The sequence below is a fragment of the Mus musculus genome, chromosome 8 (assembly GCF_000001635.26).
Source record: "Mus musculus strain C57BL/6J chromosome 8, GRCm38.p6 C57BL/6J".
Lineage (NCBI taxonomy): Eukaryota > Metazoa > Chordata > Mammalia > Rodentia > Muridae > Mus > Mus musculus.
The window spans coordinates 94767855-94792274 of NC_000074.6; the positions used below are offsets into that span (position 1 = coordinate 94767855).

At 50.0% G+C, this 24420-nt stretch overlaps 1 protein-coding gene and 1 long non-coding RNA gene across 2 annotated transcripts; one reads left to right on the forward strand and one right to left on the reverse strand.

The window, feature by feature from the left end:
- The first annotated feature begins 4325 nt into the window (after positions 1–4325).
- On the forward strand, positions 4326–14573 carry Cx3cl1 (chemokine (C-X3-C motif) ligand 1). Its single transcript, NM_009142.3, has 3 exons — positions 4326–4480; positions 10174–10294; positions 11706–14573. The coding sequence occupies exons 1-3, from the start codon at positions 4411–4413 to the stop codon at positions 12700–12702; spliced, it is 1188 nt and encodes a 395-aa protein (NP_033168.2). The 5' UTR covers positions 4326–4410; the 3' UTR covers positions 12703–14573.
- Positions 13247–18118, reverse strand: Gm51543. The gene is made up of 2 exons (XR_003947437.1): positions 17903–18118; positions 13247–17066 (listed from the first exon to the last, which is right to left on the reverse strand). It is a non-coding gene; the product is annotated as a predicted gene, 51543 (long non-coding RNA).
- Positions 18119–24420: the final 6302 nt, after the last annotated feature.

Here is a 24420-nt window from a genome sequence, read left to right on the forward strand (position 1 = left end):
CAGGAGTGAAAATAAATCCTAAAATAAAGAAAGAAGAAAGATTTAAAAAAAAAAGAAACAAAGAAAGAAAAGAAGAAAGGAAGAAGGGAAGGAAGGAAGAAAAGGCTTTGAGGTAGTGAAGGAGAAAGAATACATTTGGGGACAAATTGGAATGTGAACTGAGTGTTACATGACATAGGCGAGCTACTGTTGTTTCTGTGAGGTAGAAGAATCATAATTGTTGCATACTTATGAATGAAAATGGAGAGGCACCCTGATCCACTGGAGGCAAAAATGCCAAGCGGCCAGAAACTTTTTTTTTGCAATAGTTTAGCCGGGGGGGGGGGGGAGATAAAGCAAATATGAAAAATGTTGAGCATTGAATCTTGGAGGTTGAACTATGAAAATACTTTCTGTCGTTCTCTCTTCTGTATTGCTTGAAATTTTCGAAGAATGGTTGAGGGGCCAGCCTTGCTTTGCCTTGCTTTGGGCAAAGAATTCATCCCTCTCTCCTCCCTTTATCTCTCCTTTTTCTTTTTCCTTCTCCTCTTCTTCCTCCTCTGCCTCATCCTCCTCCTCTGCCTTCTCTGCCTTCTCTTCCTCCTCTTCCTCCTCTTCCTCCTTTTCCTCCTCTGCCTCTTCCTCCTCTGCCTTCTCTTCCTCCTCTTCCTCCTCTTCCTCCTTTTCCTCCTCTGCCTCTTCCTCCTCTGCCTTCTCTTCCTCCTCTTCCTCTTCCTCCTCCTCCTCCATTTTCTTCTTTGTCTTCTCCTGAGACTGGGTCTCACTCATATCACAGGCTGTGTAGCTGCTGGTGGTCTTGATTCAAATCCTTCTGCTTCCACCTCCCAAGTCCTGGGATCAGGGTTGCAAGCCAGCATACCAAATTTTGTGTTGCTGGTGATGGAAGCTAGGGCTTTGCACAAGCTAAGCAAGTAGTCTACCAAATAAATCACACACCCCCAGTCCCATCCTTTCCTTCCTTTCTTATTATTTATTTTCATAGTCTGGGATGGAATCCAGGCCCTCAGTATGCCAGCCAAGCACTGGAACACTGAGCTACACTGCCAGCTTACTGTTCTCTAATTTCTTGCCTCAGCCCCACAGCTTGAGAGTCCTGGGGAGGCCTTGGACCTTCCTCCTGCTACTGAGCTGAGGCTCACTGGGGCCAAGAATTATGGCTTATTTGCTACTCTCTGAGTCTCTTTGTCTTACCACAGCCCCAGGCACACACAAGGGATTTGCAAACATTAGCACACTCTTGTGTTCTGGGCACCAAAAAAGCCCTCAGTTTCATTCACTTCCCTGGGGACTTGCAGTGGTAGCCATTAGCATCTGTCTTAGTTTGGGTTCCATTGCTGTGAAGAGACACCATGACCAAGGCAACTCTTATAAAGGTAGACATCTAACTGGGGCTAGCTTACAGTTTTAGAGGTTTAGTCCGTTATCATCATGGTGGAAAGCATGGCAGCATGCAGGCAGACATGATGCTGGAGGGGCCAAGAGTTCTACATCTTGATCAGAAGGCAGCAGAAGGAGACTGTTCTGCAGGCAACAAGGAGGAGACACTGATTCCACACTGGGCAGAGCTGGAGTGTAGGAGACCTCAAAGCCCACCTCCATAGTGACACACTTCCTTCAACAAGATCACACCTGCTAATAGTGCCACTCCCCATGGGCCAAAAACTCAAATACAAGAGTAGATGGGGGTCAAAATTCAAACCACTGCTGGGCTTGGTGGCGCACACCTTTAATACCAGCACTTGGGAAGCAGAGGCAGGCCGATTTCTGAGTTCAAGGCCAGCTTGATCTGCAGAGTGAGTTCCAGGACAGCCAGGGCTACACAGAGAAACCCTATCTCAAAAAACCAAAAAACCAAACCAAAACAGAAAATTTCAAACCACCTCAGCATACTACAGACAGAAACACTGCAGTACATAGAGCATTAGTAACCTGCCCAAGTGGGACCTTTAGGAAGGGCAGAGTTGAGCTTGAATTGGGTCAATGGGCCTGAAAGCCTGGCTACTGTGTCCAAACTGCATCTCAACAGTCACTCCTTGAAACCTGGATGAGATGGGTGGGACCAACCATCTGTAGATGAGAAGCTGGTTCTGGAGGGAGCACAGACTGCCCCCTGGAGCTGAAGCTAGGTCTGGAGGGAGCACGGAATGCTCCTGGAGCTGAAGCTGGGTCTAGAGGGAGCACGGACTGCCCCTGGAGCTGAGCAAGTTCGGGTAAAGCTGTTTTTACCTTCTCAGTTCAGACACTTGCTTATCAAATGGTTCCTTGCCAGTGGGTGGTGACTCAGACCCAAGAGACAGCTAGTTGGTCATCCCATCCTTCTTGACTTCCTCCCTGGTTATCTTCAGCTACTCCATCCATAAAGCAGCCCACCACAGTGATGGATGTTAGCCTTATAGCCTGGGTGTGTTATCATGACTATGTGTGTTAAACATGGAACTCCATTAAGTTTTGTTTAGTTGGGGATAGACACCAGGCTTTTGGCATGCCAGGTGAGTGCTGTACAGCTGAGCTATGTCCCCAGCACCATGGGAAACGTTATTAGAGAGTGCCTGGATCAGAGTTAATTTAGTGCCTCCTTCCTAATTTTACAGAATCCAAACATTTCACAATAACTCTGGAGCCAGGCTTGCATCCTGCAAACCATCTCCCTGCCCTCCAAATTCTACTCTGGAGCTCACCCTCCAGTCAGGGATTCCAAGTCTCCATTCCCAGATCCTTTCCCTTTAAATATGTAAGTGTTGATTTCCCATAATCCTCCTTGGATTCCCCTACCTACCCCTGTCTTCTCTCTCTTCTCTCTCCCTTTTCCTCTGGTCCCCCCCCCGCCCCTCCTTCTTATCCTATCTGCTGCACAGGCACAAAGAAACCTAGACTTCTGGGTTTTATTTCCCTGTTTGGTTTGGAGTTTTTGTTTTTGTTTTTGTTCTAGCCAGGCTGGAAGTCACTATGTAGCCCAGGCTAGACTTGAACTTTAGACGATCCTTCCTCCACCTCTTCAGTGCTGCAATTACAAACATGAGGTACCCTACCTGGCCCAGCCCTCCATTTTTATCACTTCTTATTAAGTCTCTCCAGCTGTAAAATGAGGCTTCCTGGCTTCTTATCTGGCCAGCTGAGGGCAGGTTCTCTGGGCCTCAGTGGATATTGATCCCTGCCAGGACAGCCACCCTCAACACTATCAGTACCCACACCAGGTGCTAGCCCTGCTACAATGTATAGCAGGAGAGAGCACGAGGTCTTCGGGGGCGGCAGCTGCAGCCTCTGCAGTCTGGACCAGGCTGGCTATGGTCCAACTGGCACCTTAGCCTAGGACAGTTTTCTACACAAACTGGTTTTTCCTTCTGGCTGGCAGCCCAAAAAGAGTAGCGCAATTCACTCCCAGCCCGAGGCTGGGGAGGCTCTGACTTTTCTAGACTCCCAGGATTGTACTCCCTGTCTTCCGGGAAGTCAGGTTGTGTGCAGTACCCAAGCTTTGCTGCTAGGTCTTGCCTGGTCTCATGGAGAAAGCTTCTGGAAGATCCGAGCCAGAAGCTGGGTTAGCCAGACTCTACAGTGGCAGAGCTACCCTGGAAGGAGGCAGGACCTCTCTAAGGCTCTGCATTAGGGTCCAAGAGGAGCCAAGAGACCCTTAGCTCCGAAGACAAGTTCGTGGCTGTGCTGTTTCGGGAGCTAGCAGAAGGCACAGCCAGCCCTGGATAGAGCAAAGGCTAGAGGGGCTACACAACAGCTAAGGAGGCCAGGAGGCCCATGTTCCCTCCATGTCCATGTCCTCAGCAGCCCTGGCTCTGCAGTCTTCTCCTCCGTGGTCTTGATAAGTTTATCGAGTGAAGCTCTGTGTGATTTGGAATGGTCTCTCCCTTCTCTGGGTCTCAGTTTCCCCACCTGTCCATAGAAGGCAGGACTGGATCTATGTTTCAGGAAACTGCTTGCCAGGTTCGGTGTTGAGTCCAGCAGATGCATAGGCTGAAATGTATCTGGGGATTTTAAGGGGTGATTGCTGGGGGTTCTGCATCGCATGGGCGAAAGACCCCATCTGCCCCCAGATCAAGAAAGAGCTTGGCAGATCCGGCCTGGCGGGGACCAGCGCTCTGCATGTCCCTGGCTCAGTGTCCGGCTTAGACAAGACCTAGGTTCTCCAGGGAAGGTAACCCTGCTAACCCACCAGGTTCCCATCGCGCCGCTCCCGCAGCGGAGCCCAGCGCAGGATTGCAACTGGTTCCCTGGCAACCTGGGAGGAATCCAGCCGCAGCTACAGGCTCTTCCTCTCCCCTCCCACCGCCTCCTACTGCGGGCGCCGGGGGCGGAGGCTGCCAGCCCATTATAAAAAGCAACCGAGACCAGCCGCGAGTGACTACTAGGAGCTGCGACACGGCCCAGCCTCCTGGCCCGCCGAATTCCTGCACTCCAGCCATGGCTCCCTCGCCGCTCGCGTGGCTGCTGCGCCTGGCCGCGTTCTTCCATTTGTGTACTCTGCTGCCGGGTGAGTGGGTCCCGGACCCTACCTCGGGGAGAAAGGAAGGGTATGCAGACTGCATCTCCCTGGGGAAAATAGGCCCCCGCGAGTCCCAGCCATCCCAGTGGCTTCTGGGGTGGGAGTCGGGGAGACACCTCGGAGGTGTCTGTGGGAGACAGAAGCTGTGTGGGGAGGAGAGCGAGGGCTGAGGGAAACCTGAGCAGGCTCCTGGCTGACGGACAAGAGGTGGTTCTTCCTACTGAGGTTAACTATAACCTGTATAAGCTCTGGCCCGGGGCCAGGGACTAGGTAGGACTTTCCCCTGCCCTGTCGCTCCAGGCCCCCAGAAATAGTTAAGGTCAAGGTCACTGCAGCTCATGGGGATGGAGCTTGTCTCTAGTACTGGCGTGCAGCTTGTCGTCTCTCTGCCTGTGTCTCCCCCATCATCCTTGCCACTTTCTCCAAACCCAGCTTAGAAAATATTTTGTCTCTACGGACTTGCTTCCTGGAGTCCACTACCTGGTAGTACAAGGTGTAGACATTCCTAGGGACATAGGAAAGATGGAGAGCTAGAGCTAGAGATCTGTTTGAGGATGCTCAGCCAGTATGCAGGGCAGGAGAGAGTGATGCCCAGGGACTTAAGGAAGGAGAGACCAACAGCCTTGCCCACCTTCTCTTTTGACCATTCCACCTCCTTTAACCTCTAGAGCTCCATCCTCAGGGAGGGCCGAGGCTATTTAGCCAGGCTAAATTAGCAGGTTGTCGCTCAGAGAAGGTGGCACTCTGCCTTAGGGCGCACTGTGAAACTGGAAAAAAATGAGAGCCAACCCCCAGCATCAAGGATATCTCCATGGAACTAAATCACCAGTGCCACAGGGAGCTGGGTGGGTGAGTGGGTGGGAGTGGGGGTGGTGGGATAAAATTGTGCCTGCCTTTCTGCTGTCTGAGCTCTGGCCCTCAAGCCTGAGATATTTGTAGACAGTGCGCACGGGGAAGTAGGAATCAGATGGAGGTTGCTTTGCCATCACCTCCCTGTGTGTCAATGGAGCAGGGTCTTGACTTCTCTGGTCCCAACTGCTGTAGCATTCACGCCTTACCGGTGAGAAAACTCCAGTGTCTAGGGAGGCATTTTGGAAAGTGCATGTGGTCATGGTGGTAGCTATCACTTTCCTAAGCTTATAGGGAAATCCTAGGCAAGGTTGAAAAGAAAACCCAGAATGTCTGATGCCTGAGGACCCTAATCGTGGTTGCTGGCTTTGCCAGGACACAGTGAGGATGGATGACTCAACCCCAGTGAACCTCAGTTTCTTCTCCCCTTGAATGAGGTATTCAGCTGGGTTCACCCTAGAGCTCCCTCAGCAAGGGGGGGGGGGTGTCTCAGGCTTTAGGGATGCTGCAGGCTGGTGCAGGGCATCTGCGTCAGTCCCCAAATGTGGGTCTGCAGGGCTGTGTCAGGCGAGCGAGCGAGCGCTCAGCGCTTTATGTAACAAACCTGCAAATGCAAGTTGGAGCAGGGAAGGCTGCTCTCCAGCACTGACGCATTCACTCCCACTCAAGTCTCAGCAAGAAAGAGAAAAAGAAAGAAAAAAAATATATCTGCTTTCAGCTGTTCCAGCCTGCTTCCCCCATCCTCAGTGGGGGTGGAGGGGGGCAGAGGCGGACAGCTCCAGTGTCAGTCAGATCGAGGGCCCTATGGATTTAATTAGAAGCTCCCCCCCCACACACACACACACACTTCTCTGTTGGTCGAGGTTTTATATGCCATTAAGCACCTCTGCATGCATCTCATCCATTCATTTGGTTGGCAAACTGGACACCTGCTGTGCGACAAGCGCATTTCTGGTTGCTAAGACCACAGCAGGGAATAAAGGGCCCACGGGGCCCAGCTCTCAGGGTGCTGAAATTTGGCTGCAATACACAAAAATAAACCAGTAAGCCATTTGGTCTGTTAGAAGGAAAAAGCACAGGAAGGGAGGGGTGGCTTAACTTGTGTTGTTTGCTTGGTTTATGTTTTGTTTTTGAGGCAGGGTCTTTCCATGTAGCTCTCCTCCTGCCTCAGCCTCCTGAGAGGGGCCTATGGGAAATGTGCTGTTCTATGCCTACATGATGTTGACATTATCTGTGGGAAGAAGGTTGGGAAATGAATGAGCTCCCTATAGGATGATGGTCCTCCCAGGGGATATTTGGCAATTTCCAAATTTATTATTATTATTATTATTACAAATGTCCCAATATTTTCAGCTCCTGGTGTAGAATGCACAGTGTCAGCCCCCACAACAAAAAATGAGCAGGTCCAAAATGAGAACAGTATGGCCATTGAGAAAAGCTGCCCCAGGGCCCACCCAGTGTGTCTTAGCAGTCCTTAAGGGACAACCGGAAGCATGCTTCTCCCAGGAAGCCTCCCCTGATTACTCCTCACATTTGAAAGCTATCTCTCATTCCTGTAAATCCTAGGGTGTTTGTGAATGGCCAGAATGTGAGGCTTTGCCAGGATTATGCAACTGTAGTGTTTAGGAAAAACCTGCTCTGCCACAAGCAGTAGACTGTGCTTACAGTGGCAAGCAGCTGAACCCTCTGATCTTCAGCTTCTGCATCCATCTGTAAGAAGAAGATAGCAATGTGCACTATGCAGAGATTGGGAGTTTTATTAGTTCTCTTACTTATTACTGCTCTTATTGAGCAGATGTGTGTGTGCTGAACACAGGATCTGAAACACAGTAGGTGCTCAACCCTCCTCCTCATCATCATTCGTATCTAACCTGCCCATAGATCCAGGACCCTTCTGAAGGCTGAGACAGGCCCCATTTTCACCCCAACTCCCATTCAAGCCAGTGCTGGCTGACTTAAGAAATGGATGGATGGATGGATGGATGGATGGATGGATGGATGGATGGATGTGTGGATGGATGAATGGATGGATGGATACATGAATGAATGGATTCATGGATGGATACATGGATGGATGGGTGGGTGGATGCATGCATGCATGCATGGATGGATGGATGGATAGATGGATGCATGGATGGATGTGTGGATGGATGGGTGGGTGGGTGCATGGATGAATGCATGCATGCATGCATGGATGACTGGTGAGTGGATTAGTTACAGGCAGTGAGTGAAAAGAAATTGATGGGTGGATGAGACTGAAAGGGTGACAGACGGACAGGTGGGTGAGTAGGATAGGGTGGGTAGATGGATGGGGGAGGATGAGTAGGAACAAGAAGGGAGCTAGGAGAAAGGAGGTAAGTAGGAGGATAGAAAGCTGGGTGGATGGATGGATGGCCAGATGGATGAATGGATAAATCAATGGGTACATATATGGAAGGGTGGGCAGGCGGATATATGTAAAGGAAGACAAGTAGACTGAAATATTACTTCTTTTATGAGTTTTTGCTGAGTGCCCAGGTTGCCAGCAGTGAGAAACACAGTGGCGCAGACACAGTGGATCTCTAATCCCTCAACTCATTTAGTGGACAGTAGGTGGCTTGCTGCACAGAAGCGCTGCCTCCCTTTCTAGAAATGAGAACTTAGGACTAAAGAAGGGAAAGGCTTCTCTCGGTGACATAGCCATCCTGGTAGAACCCAGCCAAGGGCTTTGTGGCCCTCACAGCTCTGCAGGCAGTAGTCGTCTTCTCTACCCTAGTTGGGGGATCTTCCTCGACACACAGCCGCCTATCTCAGATCATCCCATGATTTCTCCAGGAAGATATCTGCCAGAGACCCATGCAGGAGTGGGCACCAGGGACTTAGGAAGGGGGGACACAGCTGAGCTATTCTTAGGTCTACTGAGGAATGGAGGAGGGCGAAGGAGTCTGCGGGTAGCAGAGATCAATCGTAGTATAGTTCCTCAGGAACCACCCACCTTGTTTTTTGAGACAGAGTCTCTTCCCTGGGATCTGGAGCTCAGTGATTGGTCACTCCTGACTGGCCAGTGAGCCCCTACCTCTGCTCCTCCAGTGTGGGATTACAAACACACACTACCATGCATGTTTTTTTACATAGGTTCTGGGGAATCAAACCCAAGTCCTCAAGCTGGTGTGGCAAATACTTTAGCTACTCAACTGTCTCCCCAGCCCTGACCTGTGACTTTCATAGCCTACTTCTTGGGGGAGAGAAGACAGCACTGTAATTCAGTGAGGCCAGGAACTACTAGGACTGGTCTTGATGACCCAGCTCAGACCTGCAGCCCAAGCTTCCTTTCCCACAATGTGGAGTGACTCATGGCCAGGAGGTGATGGGGCAAGGAGTTGGTTAGGCTTTGTGCTAGCTTTGGCTAGTTCTTTTTTTTTTAGGGGTTGTGCTGAGCACAAACTCATGCACACCACTGTATCCCTGAGCTCCGTCTGCCCTTCATTCTTGGCGAGATGGAGCATGTTTGCACATCCATATGTGTGTAAGTATTATGCACAAGCAGTGTGTTTCAGTGGAGCTGAAGAACAATTAGGCTTCCAAGTTCTAAAAGCTGAGTCAGCTTACTCCATGCTACTTCCTGGGGAGTCCTTGGGTTCTAGATGTTTGATATAGCCTTTACTCAGATCTAGAACCCAAGCTCTTCACACACACACACACACACACACACACACACACACACACACACACACACACCATTTTCCATGAGTTTACACTGGGGCAGATGATAGGACACTCTGCTGGAGATTTAGATCAGAGGTTCTCACCCATGGGTTGTGATGTCTTGGAGGTCAAATGTCCCTTTCATAGGGGTCGCCTAAGACCACCTGCATATCAGAATTCATACATTACGATCCATAACAGCAGCAAAATTACAGTTATGAAGTAGCAACAAAACTAATTTTATGGTCAGGGGTCACCACCAGTGAGGAACTGTCTAAGCCATTGGTTTAGACAACGCAGGCCGATAGAAACAGAATGCAAAAATGTTTATATCAAATAACTAGGTTTATCCACTCACAGAAATCCCTGCCCAGTGGCTTCTGCTACGTAGCTATCTGCATGTCCTTGCCCCCTACTTTGCCCCCCAGCTTTTCTCCTGAACTCCTTATCCCAAACTCATTCTGCAGAACACAGGGGGATCTGCTCAGCAGACACTCACACACTTCCCAGGGAGGTAAGCTCCCCTATTCAACACAGACCCTTACCTGATCTATGCACCTGATCACATGTGTGTGGAGGAGGAGGATGCATGTGTAGGGTGATTGCTGAGCCCTTGACTTAATTGAGCACAAGACAGGGATGAGCAAGGAAGGCAATGCCGTAGGGGTGGAACAGGGCTGGAAGAGCGGGACTGCACCATCATATCTCCCTAGATTCCTCTCCCCGCTATGACTTCATTTTAAAAATTAAACGTTTCCAGGCCAGGAGTTGTGGTCCGCATCTTTAATCCCAGCACTTGGGAGGCAGTGGCAAGCAGATCTTGATGAGCTCAAAGCCAGTCTGATTGTCTTAATGAGTACCAGGATAGCCAGAGCTACCTAGAGACCTTGTCTCAAAATAACAACAACAACAACACAACAAAATGAAATGATTCCCAGGTATCAGGCAAAATGAGATTTATAAATAAAGGCTAATTTTTTATCAGTCCAAAACAACCCCAGAGGCTGAGACTCTTGCTGTCTGGCAGGTTATCACGGGTTGGGTTAGATGTGGATTCTGGCTTGGGAGTATAGCCTCGAGGAGCTGAAATGGGTATGGGGCACCAGATGCCCAGGGGTCCTACTGACTGCTGGCCTCTGTGGATCCAGGTCAGCACCTCGGCATGACGAAATGCGAAATCATGTGCGACAAGATGACCTCACGAATCCCAGTGGCTTTGCTCATCCGCTATCAGCTAAACCAGGAGTCCTGCGGCAAGCGTGCCATTGTGTAGGTATCCCTTTCAACCCCCAGAGGCCCTAGGACATTCCAGCCCTCCCTCTCCCCCTCCTCACCCTGGGCTTCCTGCCAAAGGCCTTAGTAAGTGTGGGCCTTGTTTCAGGCCCACAGGCTATCTCCTCGCTGACCTTAAGATCAGTGGTAAACAACAGAGGTGGGAAATGGTTTCCTGGATGGCTCACCGTGGTTCAGGGCAGCACCCAGGATGGAGCCTCCTTTCTTCAGCCCACTAGATCCCATGGGGGAGGTTGAGGGAAGTGGCCTACTAGAGCAGGATCCAGACTCCAGCAGGAGATGGGTAGCAGCAGGGTGAGAGGAGGTGGAGGAGCTAAAATGATTGGCTAACCACAAGGATGGTCATCACCAAGTGACAGAAGAGCAGGGCCCTGGGAGCCTCTGGGGAGGAAACAGGCTCAGTCAGTCATTTTCTGCCTGGCCAGTTTGGTCCCTTGTTCCTTCTGGGGCACATGGAGCGTACTGCCTGTTTGCTCAGTCCCGAGTCCCTTCCCCAGCACTGATGGTGGCCCCTTGAGCAGCCTCAGCCGTGCAGGAAATGATCAGTGTCCTTTTAAACTCAGGCTCTGTTGGAGGAAGTCCAGCGTTTCCTGTCCCTAGACCGCTCCCTCAAGGAGTGGGGTTCAAAGTGCATTCCTGCCTGCTTGCTCTGCTCCCCCAGCAAGGATTACTTCTTCCAGACACCCCCCAAATGCTTGCCTCTCTCTTCTAAAGGAAGTAGAAGAGGGAACCTGGAACCCTTGGGAATGCCACAGCTTCCCAGAATACCCCAGCTGGGCATGCTTTGTCTGTCAACCTCATTTTCCCACGTGTTAAAGGGCATTAGCATAGTGGCTACAGTGTAGAATGTGTATGAACTGCAGAGGCTGTAGCGTGGAATGTGGGCTCCAGTCAGCTCTGAGCTGCTGTTGGGGCAAAGCGTCATGGACAGCCTCATGGGAAGCTCTAGACAGAAACCCCACTCAGAGCCCAGAGCCCCCTTACCTTGGTAGCAGAGATGCAGTTGATACTACGGTTATTTCTAAATCTTACAATCCCTGCTGTGACGCGATGCACTTTCTCTAGATAGTTTACCCTTTATTTTGCTTAATATCACAAAAGTTGGATGCCCATTTGCTTGGGACTTTCCTGGTTATAAAAGGGGAAGTCCCTCAGGCTGAATGCTGAATGCCACAGTTCATCTGAGGTGGAGGGTTCCCCTCCAGACCACAGGCATTTGCGTCTCAGCCGAGGGAGGACTAGGCGACACAGGGGATGGAGTGGGCCCCAAACCTCATGCTAGCAAGCCAGGCCAGCTTGGCTGCAGAGCATGCGAGCAGTACCCCCACACCATAGCAGCCTGGCTGTCTAGAATCTGGGCATCACCAGCCCCCCGTTTTCCTTATAGCCTGGAGACGACACAGCACAGACGCTTCTGTGCTGACCCGAAGGAGAAATGGGTCCAAGACGCCATGAAGCATCTGGATCACCAGGCTGCTGCCCTCACTAAAAATGGTGGCAAGTTTGAGAAGCGGGTGGACAATGTGACACCTGGGATCACCTTGGCCACTAGGGGACTGTCCCCATCTGCCCTGACAAAGCCTGAATCCGCCACATTGGAAGACCTTGCTTTGGAACTGACTACTATTTCCCAGGAGGCCAGGGGGACCATGGGGACTTCCCAAGAGCCACCGGCAGCAGTGACCGGATCATCTCTCTCAACTTCCGAGGCACAGGATGCAGGGCTTACGGCTAAGCCTCAGAGCATTGGAAGTTTTGAGGCGGCTGACATCTCCACCACCGTTTGGCCGAGTCCTGCTGTCTACCAATCTGGATCTAGCTCCTGGGCTGAGGAAAAAGCTACTGAGTCCCCCTCCACTACAGCCCCATCTCCTCAGGTGTCCACTACTTCACCTTCAACCCCAGAGGAAAATGTTGGGTCCGAAGGCCAACCCCCATGGGTCCAGGGACAGGACCTCAGTCCAGAGAAGTCTCTAGGGTCTGAGGAGATAAACCCAGTTCATACTGATAATTTCCAGGAGAGGGGGCCTGGCAACACAGTCCACCCCTCAGTGGCTCCCATCTCCTCTGAAGAGACCCCCAGCCCAGAGCTGGTGGCCTCGGGCAGCCAGGCTCCTAAGATAGAGGAACCCATCCATGCCACTGCAGATCCCCAGAAACTGAGTGTGCTTATCACTCCTGTCCCCGACACCCAGGCAGCCACAAGGAGGCAGGCAGTGGGGCTACTGGCTTTCCTTGGTCTTCTTTTCTGCCTAGGGGTGGCCATGTTTGCTTACCAGAGCCTTCAGGGCTGTCCCCGCAAAATGGCGGGGGAAATGGTAGAAGGCCTCCGCTACGTCCCCCGTAGCTGTGGCAGTAACTCATACGTCCTGGTGCCAGTGTGAGCTGCTTGCCTGCCTGCCTGTGTCCAGAGTGTGATTCGGACAGCTGTCTGGGGACCCCCCCCCCCATCCTCATACCCACCTTCATCCACGCTGGGGAAATGGGAATGGAGAAGCTGGACCCTCCAGGGGCTGTGGGCTCCATCCAATCCCCCCTCCCCCGAGGGGTGGCCCCGGAGGCCACCCTAGACCACTATTCACTTATCAGAGACAGAGCAGGTGACCTTCCAGCTCCTCTATATTTGAAAGAATCCTCTGCTGCTGGCTGGTTAGAGGGGCCCTTGACACCCCAACTCCAGTGAACAATTATTTATTGGATTCCCAGCCCCTGCGACGACACCTGTTTCCCGCGCGCACCGTGGTCCGCCCATATCACAAGCAGCAGGCCAGGCCTATCTGCCTGTCCCCCTGACCTCCTTGTGTCTCCTGGCTTTGCTGCAGTCGCCAGCCCTTCTCCTCCCCGGCCAGCTGCGGTGCTATCTGCCCTATGTCTCCCTCTATCCCCTGTACAGAGCGCACCACCATCACCATCAACACCGCTGTTGTGTCTTTTCTTGCATGAGGTTAAAGCTGTGTTTTCTGGAGCTCTCCGGGAAGGGAGACAAGCTTGCGAGAGGGTTTAAAGTGTTCCTCCCCAGACTTGGATGTGCTGTGAAGGCATGCTGCGTCTGAAGGAAGGGTCCAGTCCCCACTCGGCTACCAGCACCACAAAGTGCCCCACCTGTAAAAGGAAAGAAACGTGGTCCAGAGCTGGCAATAACCTATGGCCCTGACATCATCACTTTCTCTGAGATCCTTGTCTCCACCCCTGGGTGCAACCCCACCCCTTATCAACATTAATAGTCACTGCCATTCCACTGGACTGACATTTTTGTACCCTGTGATTCTGAGGGCTGGCAAGGAGTGGCTTGAGAGTGCAGATCGTACCCTGTATGCCCCCCCCCCAAATGGAGGCTGAGTTGGGGACTTGCAGGAACAGAGGCCAACTCAGATGGCTTCCCCTGTGTTCTCACTAGAAACCCCTCCCCCATGCACCAAGGTGACAGTCACAGGTCTGCCCTGGCTAAAGGACAAGCCACATAGGAAAGATTAGGACAAGCCCCTCGGAGGCAGAGGATCCAGGGTAAACCCCTGGAGTGGCCACAAACCCAATTTCAGTGTAGGGACTTGTGCATGTGTGTACTTGCATAGTCAGACAGAGGCTGCCAGGGTCCTTTCCTGTCTCTGAGAGCAGTGTTCACGCCAAGGACTCACCTTTGCCCCCATTGCAGGCAGGGCCAGAACTCCCATAGCATTCTCCAAGAGCCCTGTGACATTTTCTGGAAGGGACTCTGCCCTGGGCGCAAAGTGACTGCTGAAGCAAGGAGCAGCTGAGCAGCACCCCAGCGGAGCTGAGCCGGCAGGCCACGCCCCTCGGGGGGGGGGGGCATTTCTACCCACCCTGCTCTGAATAGCTCCAACTTCACCTTAGGAGCCTCCCAGGGGCGAGCTTCACCCAGAAGCCAGTGACTCACTCCTTGATTGGTGGAAGCTCAGTTGGCTCCTGAGAGTGAGGAAGCCAACCCTTTGTCGACCCTCCTCCTGGGAAGCCTGTGGGCGGCTCTGATCATGCTCCACAGAACCAGTTGTAGGCCTGAGCCGCAGCAGCCCGAGTGCACTATATCCTGGCTCCTTCGGTGGGGAACCTTTAAGGGTTGGGACACCCGTCATCGGACTTTGTTGGTTCCTCCCTCCCAGAGCAGAATGTGGGCCGTAACAATCTGAGGAGGACTTTGAAAGTTGTTGATCCTTTAGGGTTTTTTTTCAAGCATCATTACCAATGTCTGTGCCATTTTGTATTTTACTAATAAAATTTTAAAGTCTTGTGAATTAAATCAGGGAACTTTTCTCTGGGGTAGGCCTCGGCCGGGGTGGAGGTGGGGTGGGAGCATGGGGAATGGGAGAGGAGAGGGGACAAGTTCTAAGACCTGGGTCTCTAACTCATTTGCACCAGGGGTAGGGATTTTCCCAGAAGGCAGATGGGAATGAGGAGAACTGGACCCTGGCCTGGCCCAGTGTTGCCTCTGTGTGTGTAATGGTGACCCGGTACCTTTCACCTCCCTGGGCCTCTATGCACGTGGGTGTGACTGATCTCTTGGTCTGCCAAGACTCAGGATCCCTGTGGGTCCTACTCAGTGTCCAGGAGCCACCACCCTGATGTTACTGTCACTTATATATGATGTCCACATGTTCCTCTACACTGTCTCTACTCATTCCTGACTCGTATAAAGACGAAGAGGGACTAACTAGCTCTTCTCAAGAAACCAGGAAGCTCCTAGATAGGACCCAAGTGTGAGCCGTTCAGCGGCCCTTCCGCTTTTCAATATACAACATTAGAGTCCCAGCGTACAGTTGTGCAGGTTGAAAACAGCACAGGGTTATCTCAGGTCAGGTCCAGCCTATGGTATACAATCTTTCATGAATTCTAAAACGGACATTTTTTTCCCCCTCACTGTGATGTGTTAGAGTTGGGATTTACTTTGCTATCCGTGATTCTGCTGGGTTTTTGTTTGTTTGTTAGTTTATGTGGTTTTCCTTCTGAATAGGGCTAAAACCCCAGGACTCAGGCGTGCAAGGCAAAGCGCTGTACTCCTGACCTCTGCACCCTCTGCTCTCTTCTTCATGTTTTGTTTTGACACATTGTCTGAGTTGCTCAGACTGGCCTAAGCAGATCTTATAGTCCTCCTGCCTTCAACCGCTTGAGTAGCTAGATTTTATTAGTAAAATGCAAAATGGCACATATTCTACAGTTATTAAATGTCAGAACATCTTTCTATCAATAACATCTTAGACTCAGTGTCTACATTGTAGTTTTAAAATTGGAGGCAGCATGGCAAGATGGCTCAGCAGTTAAGAGCACTGACTGTTCTTCCGAAGGTTCTGAGTTCAAATCCCAACAACCACATGGAGGCTCCCAACCACCTGTAATGAGATCTGATGCCCCCTTCTGGTGTGTCTGAAGTCAGCTACATGTACTTATGTATAATAATAAATAAATCTTTGGGCCAGAGCAATCAAGGGTTGAGCGAGCAGAGTTGACCGGAGCGAGCAGGGCTGACCGGAGCGAATGGGGTTGACCAGAGGGAGCAGAGGTCCTACACCACATAAAGGCTCACAACCATCTGTACAGCTACAGTGTACTCACATACATAAAATAAATAAATTAAAAAAAAAAACATTGGAGGCAGCGAGGGGCTGGAGAGATGGCTGGAAAGAGTTAAGAGCACCTTCTGCTCTTGTAGAAGACACAGGTTTGGCTTCCAGCACCCACATCAAGCGACTCACAGGAGATCTGATACTCTCCCCCTCCCCTGACACTCCAGGCACCATCACACGGGCAGACACCCACTCATACTTGTGAAATAAAAATAAGTAAATCGTTGAAAATAAAATTAGAGACAGCATTTAAAAATCAGGAAGTCGGCCAGGTACACTCATTTCCTAAATTCTCTCAGTGACTCAGGGGACCCCACAGGCCTGTGCTCTTTCCAGGTGACAGGTGGGGGTTGGGCATGGGGGTTACAGCCTGTGCACCAGCTGTCCTATGCAGCCCAGCCATCTCCTGCTCTCTGGGCTCACTGGGATCCATCAGGTGCCATTTATTGTCACCACCCTCTTAGTAAGGACATTATTTTGGAGCCCCTGTGTCTATCAAAAACACGTCAAGGAAAGGCAGACCATGATCTCACTTCCCTTTCTTCTGGGGCCTCCCTCGCTCCATCGTTTCCTGCCCATTTTCATCAGGAGCAGAGACCCGAAGTCCATGATAGCTGCAGTCAGATCTCCCTCTTTGAGGAGAGTTCTTCAGGCAGACCTGCATCCTCCTGACCTAATTCCCCAGTTTGTTGCCCCAGGCTTTTCCCTGGCTGGAATGGTTGCAGGTGTGGTGACATCTTGAACAGGTTCAGGAAGAGGAAGGGAGTCGAGAAAACTGGATCCCGGTTCAAGGCTCCCCAGGGACCTCAAAGCTCCACGCCCTCACAGTTTTCTCTTTCAGTTCAGCCAGTTTGACTTAGCGAAGGCAATTCCCATCCCCAATTCCAAGTCTGAAATGGCAGTTATTCTGAAACTCCATGCAACTGTGCTGATAATAGACACTCCTTCTTCATAATTTCCACGTGGCAGGCTGTGTGCCAAGCTCTTCCGGCAGTGAGCTTTACCATAACAGTAAAGTTTGCCAAGGATATGTGAACTCAGGCTCGGGGGCACAGCTCAGTGGTAGAGCACCTGGCTCATCCCCGGATCTGAAGACCTGTGACTTGTTCCAGTCTCGTTCCCATCTCCCAAAGAGCTGGCACGGGACCGAGCCTTTCTCCAGAGTTCAGATCCTAAGAAATATGTCATTAGGCTTTGGGGGGTTGGAGGTTGATTTTTTGAGACCAGGTCTCCCCATGTGGCCCAGGCTGGCTTTGACGGTGTCTCTCTTGACCTCTCCCTACACTGCAAGGAGTCCAGCAGAAATAAAGGGGCAGAGCAACTTACTAAAACCTTAATGGTCTACCCTCTCTCCTCACCTTTCCAGTGCCGCAGTGTGTGCCACCATGCCCAGCTCCACACTGTTCCTATGAGTCCTGGTTGAGCCGCAGATTCATAGGTGTGCAGACTCCTGAGCCCCTCTGACCTCCTGTCCTCAGCCCTGGGGAGTATAGGCCTGGATTTGTGCTATTAAGCTACAGCCCCTCCTTCTCAACCTTTGCCTCTACCTCCTACTTGGCCAGAGTTTTAGGACCCACTGCAACAGGTACACCCCTTTCCCTCTCCCTCTCCCCGTCCCCGGTCATCAGGGAACCTAGACAGTAGGCAGCCTCAGCCCTGCCACCTTAGCCCCTTCGCTCCTAGATCTGTGGTCAACTTCTGCATTCCCCAGACGGGCGAGGCCACAGACAAGAAAAACACACGAATGAATGGCTGGGAATTTCCAGCTTTGAGCCGAATAATAGGTTGTGTGTGTGTGTGTGTGTGTGTGTGTGTGTGTGTGTGTGTGTGTGTGTGTGTGTTGCATGTAGTATATGTGTTCAAGCACGGTATATATCAGTGCATACAGCTGCTCTAAGGGGGTTTGCAGGGAGGGCTCAGAGGCCTCAAGGGCCCGAGCACAGGTTCAAAGTACATAATGACTCAACTTCAAGGACTTGAAGCAAAACCTAGTTCTAGGCTGGCTTACCTGAATCAGAGCCAAGTTCAGCGGCTAGGATTCCCGAGGGACCTCTGTAATCTCAACCCATTGCAGTCAGTGCCTCTGCTGCCAGGTGAATTCCAGAGCAGATGCCCTTCCTTAACCTCCAGGTCACCCTGCTGCCCCTAGAGGGCAGAGCAGTACTGCTCAAAATGAGCACCTTGTCCTCAAAATGGATACAATATAACGGGGTTTTCTGGCTGTGCAACTTTGAGCCAGTCCCTTGTTTTTCTCCTATATAAAACAGGAATGAGAAGCCGAGCAGTGGTGGCACATGCCTTTAATCTCAGCACTTGGGAGGCAGAGGCAGGTGGATTTCTGAGTTCAAGGCCAGCCTGGTCTACAAAGTGAGTTTCAGGACAGCCACGGCTATACAAAGAAACTCTATCTCAACCCTCCCCCCTCCAAAAAAAAAAAAAAAAAAAAACAGGAATGAGAACTTATCTCAGAAATCTTAAGATAACCCTTACCAAACATTTAAGGCAAGTAATTATGGCTGGTGGGTTCCTAGCTAGTAACTAGAACCTATGATCCATATTTCCACATGGTTTGAAATTGCACTCACACACTTTTGAAACTTGATCTTGGGGGGGTGGGGGCGGCTGAAGAAATGGCTCAGTGGTTAAAAACACCTGCTGCTCTTCTGGAGGACCTGAGTTCAGCTCTCTGCACCCATGGCAGGCAGCTCAGAATAGCTCGTAACAACAGTTCTCAGGGTTCTGACGCCCTCCTCCAGCTTCCAAAGGCACCATGTCATGTACACATGCTCACACACAAAAATACATATAACACACATAAATAAACAGCAAATGGAATCTTCAAAGACGAAATAAGGTCTCACATAGGGTGGACTAGCCTTGAAGCTAACTTGTCGCCAAGGGTGGCCACGAACTCATAATCTTCCTGCTTCTTCCTCCCAAGTGCTGGGATTGCCACCATCCTAATTAGGGGAGGGGTAAGGGGATGCAGGGCATCATATGTAGCCCAGGCTGACCTCAAACTGGTGGGCACAGTATCCTCTCAGCCTCCCAAGGGTCTAGGAATACAGGATTTTGTTATTGGGTATTCAGACAAGACTATAGAATTACCAGGTGACCATAAATAAATATAGTCTTCCTGGTCTTCAGGGAAGTAAAGAAATACTGTAGTGTCGGATCCCAACTCTCGAGAGGCAGAGGCAGGAGGATTGCTGAGAGTTCAAAACCAGCCAGACCTAGAGGGAGACCTGTCTCAAAAAAGAAGAGGAAGAGAAAGAAGAGAGGAAGCAGAGGGAAGGAAGAACGGAGAAAAAAGATATTACAGTATTATTAAACAGATAACAATAATCCGTAACTTGGAGCTGGAGAGATGGCTCAGTGGTTAAGAGAGAGCGCTGGCTGCTCTTCTAGAGTGCCCAGGTTCAATTCCCAGCACCCGCATGACCATTCATCCATCACTGTCCCTAATTCTAGGCCCAGATTCCCAGGGACTCTAATGCTACCTCTGGCCTCCTCTAGTACTGCAGGCACATAGAGCACAAATACACATAAAACAAAAATACATAAAGTCTCAAAAAAAAAAAAAAAAAAGAAGAATCTGCAATTTGCACCATTTGCCCTAAGCTAGTACTTTCTGTTCAAGGTGATAGTTCTCCTCTCTATTGTTTTGAACTTGGTAAAGCAAAACTTATTGAATCACAAGTAATTCAAACCAGACTAGCTAGATGCTTGATGCTTGGACAGGAAGGGAGGGCTTTCTTATTTTTTTCTTTCTTTTGTCTTTTAAGTTCTCAAGTCCTTGGAGACTGGGGTTGTTATTAATGTCCCTGACTTGCTGCCTCTTGGGCACATGACCTGGCACTCCTCTTGGGCTGGCGGGGCAGCTCTGGTAAGTGAGATGGAAAGCAGTGTGTAGACTTGGCAGAGTTTGAGATAGCTGAGTAGACAGACAGACACTCCCCAGAGTGCTCTGCACAGTAGGGAGCGAGTGGAGGCTAAGTGGCTGAGCACTGCTCGGAAAGCCTTGTGTCAAGGACCCATGTCTGAGCCCTGTGGGAGTGGCCAAGCCATCCCGGGTGAGACCCAGCCTTCCTTGAGTCCAAGCGAGCCGACAGAGTGCAGAATATGCTCGCTGAAGCTTTCTCTCCACCAACTGCCCTGGTTATGGCCTAAGGGCTGCTCCCTGCTGAGTCTGCTCCTACTGAGATTAGCTAATCACACACACCTTCTTGTTCAGCTGTATGCACCAACCCTGCTTTTCATTTATCTGTGTGCAACAACCCCACCTTCCCGGTCAGCTGTGTATCCACTAAACATATTGAGTTTTGAGAGGTGCTGGGGCTTTGAGTTTCTGGGGGTGCTGTGGCTTCTCAATCACATGTTTTTGTCATGTCTTCATCGTCCCTAGTTAGGGTTCTGGGACTTACTGACGTCGTGCACGTCACCACTGGCTCAGCCTCTACAGTATTCCAGGAAGTACCTGGGTCCCAGAGCCCAAGGGACATGGAACTTCTGGCTGTGGAAGAGAGTCCAACTAATCAACATGCAGGAGTAGAACAAATAAACATTTGTGGTTTTAATTTGGAAGGCTGGAGGGTTTTTATGAGTCAGCATAACCGGCCCATCCGGTTAGCTCTGACACCATCAAGAAAACACAGGCTCAGCTTGGAGGGTGACTTATTAGCCATTATGCCGTTAAAAAGCTGGAACCCTTCTGGTGAGGACATAGGTCTTGTATTGCAGGCACCCCAGACTGGCCTTGACCCTGAATTTGCTATGTAGCAGAGGATGACCTTGAACTCCTGCTCTTCCTATCTCCGGATTCCAAGTGCCAGGAATACAGGCATGCTCTACCATACCCCCATGCTCTACCATACCCACATACCCAGCTGAACACTGCCTCTCTTTTTTTAAATATGTGTTTATTTTATGTATATGAGTACACCATTGTTCTCTTCAGACACACCAGAAGAGGGCATCAGATCCCATTACAGATGGTTGTGAGTCACCATGTAGTTACTGGGATTTGAACTCAGGACCTCTGGAAGAGTAATCAGTGCTCTTAACCGCTAAGCCATCTTTCCAGCCCTGAACACTGTCTCTTAATGGACATAAATATGCTGAGCCCAGTCCTTGCTCACTGGCCATGGTTGCTCCATCCTTTCCCCTTACCATGGCCATTCCTGGTTGCCAACCTGTCTACACCTGGGATTACCTGACAACCCAAGCAGTTTGCCACACCTGTGAGGGGTTGCTCTGGATTGGATCATGTGAGAGTGGGAGACCCATCCTAAATCTGGGTCATGCCTTCTCATGGCAGTCCATATAAAAGACACAGAAAAAGAGAGAGAGAGAAAAAAAAAAAAGCTTTTGCTTTTTGCCAGCTTGCCCTCACTCACTGGCAAGTTCATATACCTGCTGCGGAGGCATCTCTTTGCTGGGTAGCCTTTCCACCCTTAGCAAAGAATGTACCCCAACCTCCATCTCCTGAGGAAATCAATCCTTCATTGTCTGCTATCCCTGAAGAAGATACCAGACGAGGTAGTACCGATGTCCCTAAGGGCCCTCTGATAGTTGCCTCGAGACCTGTAAACCAGACTTAATGCAAAGCAGGCTCCTAGAGGGGAGGTAGAAAGAAAGTGTAGCCCATGGGGAAGTGCGCTGCACCACTAAAGAGCTTAATGACTCATTGACTCAAGCAGAAATGTGGGGAATGTGTGTGGGAGAGGATGTTAAGCATTTGGGATTACATTACAACTGGATCAGGCTGAGTTTATTGATCTGGACCACTGAGTCTAGGTTTAGGAAGCTTGATCAGTTAAACATGGCGTTAAAGGTTCGATCAGTTGCCTGAAGTATTTGTCAAATGGATGGCCTACTGAAAAGAAGCTAGAAATGACTTAGATCCTTTGGCTTAGACTCATAAAGGATCCCAGACTTAGTGGACTCTGAGACCTTAGTACAACCGACGCTGTGACGAAAGTACCATTCAGGCCACAAAACTCAGCATGTAGGCAGCACCACCCGCCCAAACCAGAACAAAGGTCCTGTCCATCAAAGTCCACACTTCTGGAAAACTCCCTAGATGTGCTAACCTTGCTTTTTGGCTTCTGTAGCTCTGCTTCAGGCTAAGTCTTCTTGTTAACAGTTATATCAAACCAGAACACTGTTTCCTTGGATTTAAAACTCACCCTGAAAAAGGGCTCAGGGCTACACCGGGATCCCAAAAACCTAGTCTAGTTGTTGGCTGGCTAATACAGACTTTCTATTGGCTTAACCCGTGTCCTAGCTGCCTTCTCTGGTGAATACCCCACAACATTGATGAAAGGATTTTAAGGCTCAGGGAAACCACAATGCTAGACTGAGTACTCTTTGTAAAGCCTAATCCTCCACCACGGACAGGCCCAGGAGACATGCCCTCCACTAATCCTCTAAGACTCAAAATGATGAGAGGGGCACCCGCACATTTGAAGAGCTGTGTGGTTGCCCTTTTCCTTGTGTCAGACCTTAGGGTCGGAGATGCTGTTGGATGAATTAGATGTGATGGGTTTATTTTAGCTTCAGAGTACCAGAGGCCAGGTGGCTGCACTGAATTGCCAAAGGCAAGATGATCACAGTTGTCAGAATGGGCAGCACAGACAAAGTGGCATCCACAGTGGCCTGACCCGTAATGGTTTCCAGGTAAAAGGACTAATATAGTAGCATGACCTGTATGGACCTTTGGTACTGGCTGATCAGTCACGGTGTTTCCGGGCATGAAACAGATAAGGAGCTTACTGTATTTTTGCTTGATCTGCATAAGTGGGAAAAAAAATCTCAAACAAATAAAAGAACGGCTACATTGGATCGTGGCAAAGGGGAATCTTGGCCCATAAATTGATTTCCAGACTTGAACCAGTTTTCAGACTCAGAACCCCTTGAATGAACAGACAGCCAGCTCCCCCTGAGGAGGGATAAAATACCCAAACGTTTTCCTGTTAGCCTTTCCCCAGTCGTACAGACCCTCTGGCCTCTTACTTGGGTAACCTGTAAAAGGCGGAAAAAGAAACTTTCCTGGCCTATTGGATACTGGTTCTGAACTAACTCCAATTCCACGAGACTCCAAGAAACGTCATGGCCCTTCAGTGAAAGCCGGAGCTTATGGAGGTCGGGTGATTGATGGAGTTTTGACTGAAGTCCGCTTCATAGTAAGTTGAGCACATCTCTGAACTCGTCCTGTGATTATTTCCCCGATTCCAGAAGGTATAATTGGACTAGATATAATTAGAGATTAGGAATTCCCACACTGGTTTTCTGACCTGTGGAATGGGGCTATTATAGAGAGGCTAAACGGAAGCCTTGGGAGTTACCTTTACCAGGGAAAATGTGAACCAAAAAGAGTGTTGCGCTTGGGCTGGTGAGATGGCTCAGTGGGTAAGAGCACCCGACTGCTCTTCCGAAGGTCCGAAGTTCAAATCCCAGCAACCACATGGTGGCTCACAACCACCCGTGATGAGATCTGATGCCTCTTCTGGTGCGTCTGAGGACAGCTGCAGTGTACTTACATATAATAAATAAATAAATAAATCTTTAAAAAAAAAAAAAAGTGTTGCGCTCCTGGAGGAACTACAGAAATTAGTGCCACCATCAAGGACTTAAAAGCTGTAGGGGTGGTGGTTTACACTGCATCTCTCTCTAACTTTCCTATGTGACCTGTGCAGAAGAAGGGGGTCATGGAGAATGACAGTTGACTTAATCAAAGGTGGAAAGAGGAATGCCTACACTTACTCTCATCCCTAGTGGCCAACCAAGAAAATTTTTGCTTCCTGCTCCAGAGCTCTTAACTTCTGCTAAATTTTGGTTCCAGAGCTCCTGCCTGGGGATACAACAAACATTTCACTGAACTGGAAGCTCTGACTACCCCCCTGGCCACTTTGGGCTTCTGATGTCCTTAAGCCAACAGGCTAAGACAGGAATAGCAGTGATAGGAGGGAGTGATTGATCCAGACTTCTAGAAAAAAAATCTGATTGATTCTCCTGAATGGAGATAAGAAAAATTACATGGGGAGTGCAGGAGATGATTTGGGGTATCTCTCCAAGTTATCAGGGCCTGTGATTAAAGTCAACGGAAAAGCACAACAGCCCACTACAGTCAGAATGACAAAAGGCACAGGCCCTTCAGGAATGAAGAAATGGATTGCTCCTCTGGGGATAGAACCAAGACCTGCCCAGGTGCTTGCTGAAGATAAGGAAATACAGTATGGGTATTTTTAAATACCAGCTAAGGCCAGATGACCAGCTGCAGAAATGAGGGTTAAATTGATCTGAGTGTTTCTGTCCTGTTCTGTTAGGAATGCGTTTGTCCAGATGTTTGTTTTCTTTCCTCGATTTCTTCATCATGCAACGTGTCAGTGGTTATCATAGTTAAGTTATGAGACACTATGTTCCTCAATCCACATTGCCACCTGTTCTAAAATGCATAGGGTTTTAGGTTGTACATGGGACAGTTGAATCACATTTGGTGTAATTATGGCTTGGTTACTGTTTTCA

What these genes read in the sequence shown, in the direction of transcription:
- Cx3cl1 (NM_009142.3), top strand. Translation starts at nt 4,411, where the DNA reads ATGGCTCCCTCGCCGCTCGCGTGGCTGCTGCGCCTGGCCGCGTTCTTC. An exon ending in TTTGTGTACTCTGCTGCCGG is followed by an intron (nt 4,481 to 10,173) that starts GTGAGTGGGTCC and finishes CTGTGGATCCAG; the next exon opens with GTCAGCACCTCGGCATGACG. An exon ending in TGCGGCAAGCGTGCCATTGT is followed by an intron (nt 10,295 to 11,705) that starts GTAGGTATCCCT and finishes TTTTCCTTATAG; the next exon opens with CCTGGAGACGACACAGCACA.